This window comes from Antechinus flavipes, chromosome 4, assembly GCF_016432865.1.
Source record: "Antechinus flavipes isolate AdamAnt ecotype Samford, QLD, Australia chromosome 4, AdamAnt_v2, whole genome shotgun sequence".
In the NCBI taxonomy this organism is placed as follows: Eukaryota; Metazoa; Chordata; class Mammalia; order Dasyuromorphia; family Dasyuridae; genus Antechinus; species Antechinus flavipes.
In genome coordinates, this window is record NC_067401.1 from 114,288,730 (window position 1) to 114,304,040 (window position 15,311).

At 35.3% G+C, this 15,311-nt stretch overlaps 1 protein-coding gene across 1 annotated transcript in view; it reads right to left on the reverse strand.

Moving 5' to 3' along the window:
* AATF (apoptosis antagonizing transcription factor) overlaps nt 1–15,311 on the reverse strand; it is a 102,757-nt gene that overhangs the window by 35,164 nt on the left and 52,282 nt on the right. Inside the window, exons 9-10 of the mRNA XM_051994078.1 lie at nt 6,056–6,123; nt 4,238–4,318 (exon numbers count right to left, since the gene is read on the reverse strand). Of these exons, the coding sequence (XP_051850038.1) occupies nt 4,238–4,318; nt 6,056–6,123 (149 nt within the window). The remainder of the gene's footprint in view (nt 1–4,237; nt 4,319–6,055; nt 6,124–15,311) is intronic.

The window sequence follows — 15,311 nt, forward strand, 5'->3', positions numbered from 1 at the left end:
GATATCACCAAGATTGCTGTAGACAACTATGCGATAATCAATTCTGATGGATATGTCTCTCTCTTCAACAATGAGATGATTCAGATCAGTTCCAGGTATTCAGTGATGAAGAGCGCCATCTCCACCCAGAGAGAGAACTGTGGCAAGTGAGTGTGGACCACAACATAGCATTCTCACTCTTTCTGTTGATGTTTGCTTGCATTTTGTTTTCTTTCTCAGTTTTTTTCCTCCCTTCTTGATCTGATTTTTCTTGTGAAGCAAGATAACTATATAAACATTCATACATATATTGAATTTAACACATTTTAACATGGATTGGACTACCTGCCATCTAGGGAAGGGAGTGGGAGGAAGGAGGGCAAAATCTGGAACAGAAGGTTTTGCAAGGGTCAATGTTGAAAAATTATTCATGCATATGTTTTGTAAATAAAAAAGCTTTAAAAAAAGATTTGTAGAAATTTATGATTTGGGTGTGGATTGGACAAGATGACTTCTGGGATGCTATCACTAAAGACTAGAGAGTGATTTACTTATAATGTTGCAAGCATTACAAGATTCACTCATATATGAGACTGACAGAAAAAAAAATTGACAAGTCACTAATTTTCAATGCTGCCAAGTTATGAAGTAATTTGTTCTGTTTTTAAGAAGCTCCTGCTAACTTCCTTATATTTTCAGGCGAGCTTAAACGTCCACACAACCCCATTCAAACTCAAGGTTTAGATATATCATTTATGTTTAAAAAACCCATCACAAATTATGAATAATAGTAGGATTCTTCTGACATCTCTCTTGGTATCAATCTACACTCTTAACAGTTTCACTTACTTCATTTCAAATAGAAAATCATTAATTAAAAACCAAATCAATTTTTAAATCATTAGTAATATACTTTATTCTTATATAATCTTGGTCTCTTAGTTATTAAAGCACAATTTCTACAGATGAGTTAGCCTGAAACACAGAAAAAGTCTACTACTGCATGGTCCTAATCCTATCTAGGAGCCACTTCCCAGCGATACTGGTCACATAGAGAACTGGGTGTAACACAGGGTAATAACTATCAACACTTGGAAAAACAGCTTAAGCAAAGAGCTTTACTGATTCAAAATCAAAAGATCATAAAAACAGCTTAATCATGATGGTGAGGCAGAAGTGGACGGTGAAGCCTTGTGAGCATGCCATACTATATACATTCTCTTCAAATGTAAAACTAAAAAAACCAAGCATTACAGGTATTGGGAACAGACTGTACATCTCCTTCCTTACATTCTAATGAACAGCTTAAGAAGACACAGACACTTCTCATTACTTGATAAGCATTGTCCAAAACATTTAAAGATAAACTGGGGTAGACAAGGAAACGTAGTAGGTCATGACGAGTGATCCTTAAGAAGATTCCATGGTCCTTGTTCTCAAATACCTTACAACATACAAAGTCTGCTGTGATATTTTTTAAATACCCTAAAATATAGCACAATGGATGGGGGAAGTAGAGGAAAAAACAATATATTTTCCTATCTGTGTAAGGATGAGGTGGGAATGCCAAAAAATTATATAAACTCATGAAGATAAGCAGCTAGTCATGTATAATTACAGTATACTTCAATATTCTGATGCATCAATGAGGTAGGGACCCCCTCCACCAAATCAGATTTCAACTCATCCACATCATCTGCTTGTGTGACATCCATGAAATCTACTAAATCCACTCAAAACGACACAGATATATCTATGCTATACGTAGATTATCCAGCAATTATCCCTCTTATCATATTACTAACAACTATAATGTAACAGAATGTTACCTTAAAAAACAAAAAACAAACTTGAAATATAATGCTATCAAGTTTGCCCAGTATTACAGGGCAAAAGTAAAAACCAAAACCAGATTCACCAGGTAATCTCAATTTAACATTATGTAAATCCTTTATTTCCCACTATGTCCAGAAAACTCTTCTTAATGTATTTCAGTCTTCAAAATCTTATAAATACCTTCACTCCTCCTCCACTCCTATTGAACATCTCCTCCCAGAACCTCCATCTTTGAAGGATGCCTAGGAAATCTTTGACTTCTCACGTAGCTTCAATACAGAACCCTCCATCATATGTCCTTGGTTGGTACTCCACTTTTTTTTCCTCCAGCTTCCTTTTGTGTTTTCTTCCAAAACATGTTTCTTGAAGGCAGGAATTATCATTCTTTCTATTTGTATTTGTATTCCCAGAGCTTAGCCCAGTGTCTGGCACATACTAAGCATTTAATAGATACTAACAGAATTACTTAAAAAATCACTTCAAATCTCCCCATTCATCCAAATTTACTGCTTCCACTTCCTCATCCTTCACTTATTTTTCAGTTTTCAATCTCTAACTGGACAACCTTACAATATATGTCCAAATAGACATCACAAACTGTCTATTTGAGAGTTCAAAACAAATATCTCTTAGACACCTCAAACTCAAAAGGTCCAAAAAAGAACCCCTCTCTCTCTCTCTCTCTCTCTCTCTCTCTCTCTCTCTCTCTCTCTCTCTCTCCTCTCCCTCCTCCACCTCACAGAATCCTTAGTTCTCTCTCCCCTCCCCCCAGTTTCCTAGATAGAAACCCTTTGAGAGTAAGGCCTGTTTCAGTTTTGTTGTTGTAGTCCTGTGTCTGGTACACAGTAAACGATTAATCAACTTCTGATTAATTGATTAACCATCTTTAAGGAGAGGATGACCACTGCTTCCCGTTTCCTTGAAAGAAAGAACTACAACAAAAAGAATTTAGGTTAGATATAGAGATGACTTCCTAATGGTAAGTTGTTAGATTCTGGTAACAGTTCTTAAAAATGGTTATTAAATCTGCTCTGGAGCTGTTTAAAAAATTGAATGGATTCACATTTGTCAAAGGGTAGCTACTCCCTTAAGGCAGGGAAATTGGACTGGCTAGCTTCTCAAAGTCCTTCCAAAACACTATGATTATACCTTTCCTCAAAGGACCTTCTGAATTATATGTGACTTCTTCTGAGCTGAAGTCTGTTTATATCTATGATGAAAAACTCATTTTCTGGAAATATTTGATTTGAAAAGCCTAACCATTCCAATTCTTGCCTCTGGTCCTTCCTTCAGTTGCAATCCCTTTAAGTGATGGCTTAAAGAACCAAGGGATTTCCTAGTGACTAAAATCTCTACTTTTCCTTAAAACACTGAGTAAATAATAATTTTAAAAAATTTCTGCCACACATTGTTCCATGCATACAAGCACAATGGTATGGACTTCACGGCCTTCTAACTGAAAATATTTTGTTACCATATTGTGTAAGTACATGGAACCAAGAAACCAAGGAAACGATGTCAATGAGCAGAAGATCATAGGCTGTAAGCAGAGGTTCTTAATCATTTTTGTGCCTTGCACCCTTCTGGCAACAGTTTGGTGAGACCTATGGACCTGTTGTCAGAATTATGTTTTTAAACACATTAAATAAAATACACAAGATTACAAAAGAAACCAATTATACTACCACACAGTTATCAAGTTATTAAAATACACACACATATATAGATTCCAGATTAAGAACAAATGATTTAGAGTTTAGGTCATAGAGGACATCAAGTGCAAATTCATTATTTTACAAATGAGGATACCAAGGCAGAGAGAGGTTAAATGGATGGCCCAGTCATAAGATACATAGTCATATGTTTCTTAAATGGAACTTGAAACCAGAGCTTCCAAGCTCCAAATCAAATATCTTCTCCACTATACACTGAACATACTATTCTAAGGAGGGTGGTAAAGGCACTCTAATATCCTATTAACTTCATAAAAACTCCAAAGACAATCTTTTTCTACTGTCTTTTTCTTAATGCCTTTGTACATATCTCTTCTAACTATGTAATGTGATGAGAGAGTATCAGGAATTGCTATCACCACTTTAGACCTAGAGAAATTAAGTCATATTAAGTCTTTTTGCTCCTTTTTGAGGATGCAGAGGTTCAGAAAGTCAATACCAGGACAGCTAGATGGAATTAGGAGGACTCAAGTTCAAATCCAAACTCAAACATGTAAACTTACTAGCTATGTGATCTGGGCAAATCACTTAACCCCAATTACCTCAAGAAAAACAAAGCAAAAACAAAAAGAAAATTAGTATCAAAGAACGATGGCTACTTTCTTCATCATCAATGTAAAGAATTATCACGGTAACATAATGGCAAAAACACAAAAACAATGTTTTAAAACACTAAAGTTACAACTCACCGGAGCTTCCTTCCTTTGCTGGCTTTTCTATCAACTTTCTTGTGAATTTTACTTCGTAACTTCTGGATGGCCAGCCACTGCCTGTAACATCCACAGCAAAGGTCAGGTATTATCATAAGCAGAAACTGTTACATACAGAAGAACAAATGGGAACCACTCTAAGAACCCTAAAGAAAAAAATCTGTACCCCATCAACTTGTTCTGCAAGACAGTTGGTAACCAAAGTGACTGAGAAGCATTTTGACAACTATAAAAAAACAAAAGGCAAACTATTAACTTCTATGGGAAAATAATGATCTTTACTACATAGGGAGTAGTTGTGATAGGTGCTAAATTTGGCAGGGTTTATAAAAAGTCAACTTAGTAGAGATGCTGTGTTTTCTTGAAATGTTTCAATAACGTAAGTTTCTCTAGAATTCCTGTTGCTGCCTCTAACTGATTTACATGCAGATATGCTTTAAATGTAAGTTTTTCTTTCTCATATCCAGGTGTTTTAACATCCAATTTTAAATATCACACTGATAATTTTTTAAATTGCCTACTGAAAAAAAGGAGACAAAGTTGAGAAAACAATAAATTTGTTTCTCATTTTTGATGGGAAATACTATTAAGGAGTTAATTTTTTGAGTTAAAGGTACTTAACTGAGAAAGTTTTTCATAAATTGCTGGTGGGAACAAATGTTTTAAAAAAAAGAAAGAAAAAATAAGCTAGTCATTTTACCTGATTTACACAATGAAAACTTGACATCTGAAAAAAATCTAGCAAAATCCAATTACTGCAATCTTAATATAATCTTAATTACCATAATCTATTTTATTGTAAAGTCAGATAAATGTATAATATAATCACCACTTAAATGCAATTTTGCTCTATCATGTTAAATTTATAGTGAATAGTTCTCCATAATATTCCAGACATACACAAAATACCATGACACATTACCCTAAAATTCAAGTAATATTTACTTGAATAAAATTATTTCATCAACACAAATTTTGCACTACATTCTTTGGCTTTCCCCAAATGCTGTTCTGCCGGGAATCCCATTCTGGCTTTTCGAGCTTTTGTTTCCTTCTATGCTTTTTCAAATCATGGCTCATGGCTATTTAAATGTATACTATTCATTAGGCTGTATTCTGAAGGTCCTTTTTATTTTCCACCCTCAGGATGAGGCAGGCAGACACCACACACACACACACACACACACACACACACACACACACACACACCCTTTACTACTTTGCATTCTAGTCTGACATCTGGGCAATGCTGCTGGTTCCAATTTCTAATTGTACTGAATGTTTCACGTGAGAGATGGAGGTCTCAAACTGGGATAGCTTTAACAAAGCAGATTTGACTATGAGCAAGGGACCTGTTGTGACATAAGGCCAAATTCTGACAGGAGGCAGCACTTAATTAGAGTGGCTGCTCTTTACCCTTTGGTAAGTTAGTAGGTAGAAAAGATCACAGTTGAAATCAAAAGGAAGCCATTTTAAAATCCAACAACAAAAACAGAATATATATGCACACTATATACTCTCTTTACAAATTCCCAAAGGAGTAACAGAGCCCCAAGTTGCATGACAATTTCTGATGTTTTGTCTCAATGGTTTCTATTAAAGTAATAAAGCTTTATAATTTAAATCAATCACTGCCTTTGAGTGCTGTGGGTGGGGTTTCTATTAAAGTAATAAAGCTTTATAATTTAAATCAATCACTGCCTTTGAGTGCTGTGGGTGGGCTAAGGAGGCTCAAAGGAAAAAAAAAAGTTATACAAGCTTCTATGGATGAAGAGGAAGCTATATATAACTATTTACCTGCCCATTGCCACCTGATCATTAGGATCCAAGGAACTGGTTTTCCGTTCTATAAGTTCTCGGAGAAGCTAAAAGAGAAAAGAAAGTATCTCATTTATTCATCACCTCCAAATACTGATTTTAAAAGGGCACAGTAGGAATTCTGAATGGCACAGTTACAGCTCTAAAACTACAATCAATAAGATACAACTCAGTGGCAAGAACATGACTGAATTCATGTTAACCCCTTCATATTTATATATCTTTTAAAAAGGTGGTTAGGGTTATAGCAGAGAACAGAAGTCCATTAGGAAGACTTATTGTCCTACAGTTCATTTCAAATGGATCAATGTGTGGGAGCAACGTTCCCTTCATCGTTTTATGATTAGTTTTGTCCACCCCATCGATATCAATGGAGAATCTTTAAAAGGTCAGGGAGGAAGAGATCCGTGGCAAAACGGAATCAGCATCACCCTACCACCACAACAAGACAAAAGTGTATGGTTAACTTATGTCCTATAATTTCCTACAAGAGAGAATCTTGCTTAGACAAAATTCATTGTTATATATTTCCCTACAACTAAAACTATCTTTATTATGCAATGATAAGTCTATATATAAGATTCTAGCACATTTAGAGCCAGATTTCTAAAAGTAAGACAAAGGATAAAAAGGCCCAGAAACTTACTCTATACTGCTGACTTGATGGGAACTCTAAATTACTCTCCTTTCATTTTAAATATTGTGACACATGTTACAAGTGCCCATCAGCAGTAACACAGAGATTTTGGAATTCATAGTAGGTCTTCAAGTCTTAAGTGACTATGAAGCAATGGACTGAGAGGCAATAAGAAATAGAATTTTTTAAAAAGGTTATAATGATAATCCTAGAAGTAAGCCCTTCTTACTCACCACTAAAAACCAGGAATCTACAGTAGAGTTGAAAATTTTTAAAATCTTCCAAGTGAAAAGCCTTTGAGAAGATATTAAAATAAACATGATTATCCTAACTAGAACCAATAATACAAGTTTGATTTCAAAACCTGATTTTTTTTTTAACCCATATAAGTAATTATCTTATAAGGCTGGCACACATAACTATGTAGATATTTCACCAAATTAAATAGCAAAACCCATTAGGAGGGTAGAAAAGGGGGAATAAATTCCTAAGAAAATAGTTTCCTTTTTAATTTTCATTTGTTTACTTAAGTAGGCATTCTAAGAAGTAAAACACATTTAAAAAAAAAATACCCACCTCCTTAAGATGCATTTTTATTGCAACAGGGAAAAGGGTATCTCAATCGCAATTAAAAAACCTCCCAGGATGTTTTTTCATTTGCTTATTTTGGAGATTATTACCACAGCAATTACATTTAAAAATGCAGGGACCAGAGGCCACTGGTTTATTATCACTAGAAAACAGCAAGCTATTTCTCTGCCCTGTTTATCTGATTGATTCCCAACATCTTTCTGGCAGCCAATCTATCAGTTTATCTCTCCTACTTCATCACAGTCACTTCTGGCAGCTAAATACAAGATCCAAATCCAGTGTTACACAGACATACGACACAGTAAACCTATGTAACACTGCGACTCTGTAAACAGTTGCCCTTAAGGCTAAGCAAAAATGGGCTTCTGGTTTCTAGTCAATATTCTGTCAAAAGCCAGGTAGGAGGGAAGAGTTTAAAAAAAAAGAATGAAATAGCTGCCTTTCATTGCCTTTACTTTATGCGGTTCTTTCTCCATTATGATCACAACTGCTCTGGGTTTCCTAGTCTCTTTGGTCCCATGACACAAGGGCAGTAGCCCTCATGAGGGAGAAAGTGTACATGGTAGTCTTGACTGGTATAACAGGAAATGCCTTCTTCAGAAGGAAGCCCCATCTTGCATTTCTCAGAGTCTACGTATTGGAGCTACATAACAACTCCAACAGATCTATTAAGCTCACAATTGGGCTTCTACAATTCAAACCCTAAGTTGGGGTAGCATTTATTTTAGAACTCACTGTGTACAAATTCTGGTCTGCATTTTAAAGTATGGCCTGTCACCTTCGTAGCCAAATGACTTACATTGTTATTCCTATTTAGTCATTCATTATTTGGGAATGTTGTTTTTTGGTTGTGTCTAACTTACTCATTTCCAATGTTTTATAGAACTCTGCTACATCCAAGATAGGAAAGAGAAAGCAAGCAAAAATTATAAATAAGTAAGTTGTTTACATCAAATTTAGAAGAAAATGGATCATTTTAATAGTTACTGAGAGATAACATTTCTGGGATGTGAGATGCAAAATTTATTGTTGCACTAAGTTCTGCTTTAAAAGCATAATCTTGTTTTTAAACTAGGAATAAAAGATTTTTTACTAATATTAAAATTTACATTTCTATTAAAGTTGTTGGGTTTTTTCACAAATTAAATGCTTTCCTTGATGACAATATTTATAGTAATTCTCAGAATGAAAATGAAATCTATAAGACATCTTCAACTTATGAATGTAGTCCCCAAACTAAGAGTATAAGTCCTTTAAAGCACAATTTCTCATGGAAACATTAGGATAAATATGCTTTAATGTCCTTGTCAGTCCACAAACTACTTGGCCTACAATGTAGAATATAAGCTCCTTGAGAGCATATCTATTTTATTATCTTTTTTGTTTTTATATTCCCAGGACCCAGGCACAATGCACAGAGTACATACTTAACAAGAACTTTTTGAATTGAATCCTGTATACCTAACTACTATTAATATTTCATTTTTCTATGAGGAAATGAATTCTGACTTCTAGCTAATCAAATACCAAAAGGTAACTACATCTTGAATGGAATTAGTCAAGGGCATTGTAAGTAGTAGAGGAGATGTGAAAGGCAGGAATCTGGGCATTTGTTAATCTTCTGTATCAGTATAAAAGATTAGGTACCACTGTCATTTACTCCCCCCAAGGCATTCTATCCACCCCAATAAATTAGTAAGAGGTAGCAAAACAGCATGGTGTAGGAAGAAGGGATTTTGGAATCAGAAGACCTAGCTTTTAACCATAACCCCACTACTCAAAAATATGTGAGTGTGTGTGGGCAAGTAACTTAACATATTTGGGCCTCAGTTTTCTTAACTGTTAAATGAAAGAATTAAACTAAATGATCTCTAAATTCCTTTCTAGTTTCAAATTTTATGATCCTGTAAGTCAAGTGTCTATTACTTTTTTGACTAACCATAACGAGGGATGGCTTTAATATTCTTTAATCTTAATATCCACAATGCACTGATTCCCACTGGTACAGATGCTGTCTTTTGCTAAACAAACATTATGAGAAATCTTTATAAGGTGGAACATAGATACCATCTGACTTGGAGCTAGAGAGTTTCAATTTACACTGACTTCTGTAGGCAGGTAGACATGGTAAAATGCTGCCTGGGCAACATCATTTTATACAATGTTATTAATGCAGTATATTGCCAAATCTCACTTAATGGCCCAGAAATTTCCACTGTAAGGTTCAGACCAATACCCATTAAGATCATTGTTCCTATGGAAACAACTGATGTTTGTAATGTTTTCTGCCCAACATCAAATTTTCATGGAATAATTTAATGATGTTAGTTAGAAGACACTTTTCATGTTTTGTATGGTGATACCAATGTTTTAATTTACACAATACTCTATTTGACATGTACGGAATATACTAATATCTATCCAAGTATGCACTGAAATGATGCTTATTGGTACCAAGATTGTTTCCAGTGAAAAACCAGTATTTGCTACCATTAGGAGTACCCTTCACTTCCCTTTTGATGCCTTTTCTCATATGTCCTGGCATGTTATCTAACTCATTCTCTAGTTATCAAGTGCCCCCATGTGATTTGTTGGCTGTCTCAACTCCTTACTCTAGGATTCCAGCCCACATCTGGCATCCCCCTACTCCAATAAATTATACCCCAACCTCTAAAACTTTCTTAGTTTTCCTCTCCTACCTCCCCTATTCACACAGCTTAGCTCAATGTTAGCAATCCAATTAAAGTAGTTAAACTAAGGTGCAGATGAAGCCCAGACATTCTCAGAGTAAAACAAGTACTGGAGTCAAGAACTGAGTTTAAATTTTGACTCTGCTACTAACTGGGCCTGGAGGGGGAGGGAGGAGAGGGAAGAGCAAGTATAAATCATTTAATCTTTCTGATTCTCAATTTCCTCTTCTGCAAAATGGAGCTGATACAAATATTTTGACTACCTACCTCACAAGAGACATTTTGGCTCAAAGCTCTTTGTAAGTATCTCTACATATTATTCCTATTTTCCCAAGAAGCACAGGTAATTTTAAAAAGGAATTCAACCCAAAAGAACTCTGCAAGAAGTCCATATAACAATCTACTAATTATCATGTACCCTCCTTTCCTATCTGGCTTTTAAAAAGAAAGGAAAGATCTCTGGCCTTCTTCCACTTATCCTTTTGTGTCCCCCTTTTCATCTTGTAGCATTCTTTCATTTCTGAATATTATTTCAAGAGAACTACTTTTCCTATTATACTATATATTTAAATATCTTTTTTTATGAAGTGAGGTTATCCAATCTTGCACACAAGTCACTGTTTTCCAACTTTTCATACACTCAATAAGATTATGGATCTAGAACTAAATTCTAACCTCTTTTTTTAAATAACGATGAGGGAAGTGAAAACCAGAAACATTAAGTTTTTTGCCCAAGGTGCCATTAAGTGAATCGAGGCTAATCAAGAATTTGAACTCAGCTCCTCTAATTTCAAATGCACCACTTTCTTCACTATACTATCTCTCTGCCTCCGTCTTATTGATATGACATGGTTCCAAGTTCCAGTGTTTTTTTATGAACATATTTCTGGGTAACTCTGTTCTCAAATGTGACTCAATTATCTTTATTATTAAAATTCAAGTATAGCACAGAGTAATGGAAATCCACAAGTAATCTAATCCAAAATCTGAACTTAAGACAACAGATTTAAATGTTTCCATATCTAACTGGTCAAAATTGCTGCTATGTAAAATTGGGCTTTTAAAGTTACTTTTCTTCTCTTCTTCTGAGAAAGACTCTTTAACTGTTAAGTTGTAGAATTGCCAAAAGTAAATAAATAGTAGGGAAAAGGAAAGGACAGGGGTATGGAGAAATCCATGAAAATGGACAAATTATTGGCTAAAAAAACAACATGCTAATAACTATTTGAGTTAGGATTTTACTAAACTTCTTAGTGATATTCTGGATAAGGAATGGTCAGGCAACCATTACTTCCTTATGCCTTATTTAATTTAAGTTTAGGATAAGTGAACCTGACAATGACAGCAATAATAAAAAGAACTCTCGTTTCTATAGGACTCTTTAAGACAAAAAAGTATTTTACCCATATCATCTCTTTTGGTCTCTCAACATTCTCTCCGTTTCACAGAAGGAGGAAGTTGAGGCTTAGAAGTTAGCTGAATGATCATATGAAAGTAACTTAAGTGTCAAAGGCAAGATTCACATCCAGGTCTTTCCAATTACAAGTCCAATGCTATCCAACTGTGCATACCTTTGATCCAGTAGTGTCTCTCCTGGGTCTGTATCCCAAAGAGATCATAAAAAAGGGAAAAGGACCCACCTGTGCAAAAATGTTTTGCTTTTGCAGTAATGGCAGGGAACTGGAAACTGAGTGGATGCCCATCAGTTGGGGAATGGCTGAACACGTTATGGCATATGAATGTGACAGAATATTTTTTTTTAATTGAAGTTTTTTATTTTCAAAACACAAGCAGGGATAATTTTTTCAACACTGACCCTTGAAAAAACTTGTGCTCCCCTAAACTAATCTATTTATTTAATGCTATACCAATCAGAGTTCCAAGAAAATATTTTGATGATCTAGAAAAAATAACAACATCCATTCATATGGAATAATAAAAAGTCAAGAATCTCAAGGGAATTAATGAAAAAAAATCAAATGAAGGTGGCCTAGCTGTACCTGATCTAAAATTATATTATAAAGCAGCAGTCACCAAAACCATTTGGTATTGGCTAAGAAATAGATTATTTGATCAGTGGAAAAGGTTAGGTTCACAAGACAGAATAGTCAACTATAGCAATCTAATGTTTGACAAACCCAAAGATCCTAACTTTTGGGATAAGAATTCATTATTTGATAAAAACTGCTGGGATAACTGGAAATCAGTATGGCAGAAATTAGGCATGGACCCACACTTAACACCATATACCAAGATAAGATCAAAATGGGTCCATGACCTAGGCATAAAGAACGAGATTATAAATAAATTAGAGGAACATAGGATAGTTTATCTCTCAGACTTGTGGAGGAGAAAGAAATTTGTGACCAAAGATGAACTAGAGACCATTACTGATAACAAAATAGAAAATTTTGATTACATCAAATTAAAACGCCTTTGTACAAACAGAACGAATGCAAGCAAGATCAGAAGGGAAGCAACAAACTGGGAAAACATCTTCACAGTTAAAGGTTCTGATAAAGGCCTCATTTCCAAAATATATAGAGAACTGACTCAAATTTATAAGAAATCAAGCCATTCTCCAATTGATAAATGGTCAAAGGATATGAACAGACAATTTTCAGATGATGAAATTGAAACTATTACCACTCATATGAAACAGTGTTCCAAATCACTATTGATCAGAGAAAAGCAAATTGAGACAACTCCGAGATACCACTACATACCTGTCAGATTGGCTAAGATGACAGGAAAAAATAATGATGATGTTGGAGGGGATGCGGGAAAACTGGGACACTGATGCATTGTTGGTGGAATTGTGAACGAATCCAACTATTCTGGAGAGCAATCTGGAATTATGCCCAAAAAGTTATCAAATTGTGCATACCCTTTGATCCAGCAGTGTTTCTATTGGGCTTATATCCCAAAGAAATACTAAAGAAGGGAAAGGGACCTGTATATGCCAAAATGTTTGTGGCAGCCCTGTTTGTAGTGGCTAGAAACTGGAAATTGAATGGATGCCCATCAATTGGAGAATGGCTGGGTAAATTGTGGTATATGAATGTTATGGAATATTATTGTTCTCTAAGAAATGACCAGCAGGATGAATACAGAGAGGCTTGGAGAGACTTACATGAACTGATGCTAAGTGAAATGAGCAGAACCAGGAGATCATTATACACTTCAACAACGATACTGTATGAGGATGTATTCTGATGGAAGTGGATTTCTTTGACAAAGAGATCTAACTGAGTTTCAATTGATAAATGATGGACAGAAGCAACTATACCCAGAGAAGGAACACTGGGAAACGAATGTGAACTATCTGCATTTTTGTTTTTCTTCCCGGGTTATTTTTACCTTCAGAATCCAATTCTCCCTGAGCAACAAGAGAACTGTTCAGTTCTGCAAACATATATTGTATCTAGGATTTACTGTAACATATCTAACATATATAGGACTGCTTGCCATCTAGGGGAGGGGGTGGAAGGAGGGAGGGGAAAAATCGGAACAGAAACGAGTGCAAGGGATAATGTTGTAAAAAAAATTACCCTGGCATGGATTCTGTCAATATAAAGTTATTATTAAATAAAAGAAAAGAAAAGAAAAAAAAAAAAAAAGAAAAAACGTGTGCTCCAATTTTCCCTTCCCCTAGATGGCAATATATGTTAAACATGTTTAACAAGAAAACCACAACAAAAAGAGTGAAATGTATCTTGTAATCCACTCTGTTCCTACAATCCTCTCTCTGGGTATATACCTGGCTAATCATAAGATTATTGGAACTGACCTCAATCATCTCACTGTTGAAAAGAGCCACATTTTTCAGAACTGATCATCACATAATCTTGTTGTTGCTGTGTACAATTATTTCCTGGTTCTGTTCATTTCACTCAACATCAGTTCATATGTCTCTGCAGGCCTCTCTGAAATCATGCAGCTGATCATTTCTTATAGAACAATAAGGAATATTATTGTTGTATAAGAAATGATCAGCAGGCTGATTTCAGCTTGAAGACACTTAAATGAACTATTGCTGAGTAAAAGGAGTAGAACCAAAAGAATACTACACAGCAACAATAAGATTAGGTGATGATTATCTGTGATGGACTTTGACTCTTTTCAACAATGAGGTGATTCAAGGCAATTCCAATAGACTTGTGATGGAGAGAGCCATCTCCATCCACAAAGAGGACTGGTAGAACTGAATGTGGAGCACAACATAGTATTTTTATCCTTGTTGGGTTTTGCTTGCTTGCTTGCCTTTTTTTTTTTCTTCTCATTTTTTCCCTTTTGATCTGATTTTCTTGTGAACATGATAAATGTGGAAATATGTTTGGAAGAATTGCACGTTTAAGCTATTTGGACTACTTGCAGTCTAGGAGAGAGGAGGAAAGATGGAGAAAAATTTGGAACACAAGGTTTTCCAAGGGTGAATGTTGAAAACTAATTTTTGCATGCATATTGAAAAATAAAAAGCTGTTTTTTAAAAAAACTGTTCAGAAACAATGACTTGTTATTGTATAGAATTCTGTTTACCAACTTTCATTCTTTCATTCCATTTTCTAGGGCTTTCTAGGCTACTGTTAGAGGTGCTGCTCCAAATTAATTCAGGTTCAACGCTGGGATAAAATGACACGCTCCCAAGTCACTGAACATTTAACAAAGAAGATCTTTATTTTGCTCTTACACTGTAAAGATGCAGGAGTACTTAGCTGCTCTGGACACAGCCCCCTCTATCTATATTTGAAAACCCATCTGGCCAGTTGGTGGTGATGGTATGGACATGGTCCCAGGCACCACCAAATCTAAGAAGTCTAGACTCCACTGGAGTAGGAATTTCTTTTAAATGCCCCTAGGTCAATGGTGTTGAACTCAAATAGAAAGAGGGGCTACTAAATCATAAATAAGGATCCCTATGAGCCACATATTGACTAATCTATATTATCTATGTTTTGTACTATTTTCATTTGTTTTGTCAAATATTCCCAATTACATTTGAATCTCAGGAGTGTTAGGGGCCACGTATGACTCTAAAGGGCTCTAAATGACCAGAAAACTATGTTGGGAAAGCCCAGGAAACTCAATCAGGTCTCAGAGTAATTTTTTTTGGGTAAGGACTCCTGTTTTGAGGGGAGAAAGCAGCTACATCAGAAAACTGTTTTTATCAGAGCTAGAAATAGCAAAAAGGGAAAGACGCATTGAGTACTGGTAGTTCTTCCAACAAGGAGTTATATGACCCTGGAAATCCGTTATCACCAAATGTTAGATTTGGAAGGATCTTTGGGGCTCACTTTGTCTGATACATTTTATAGAT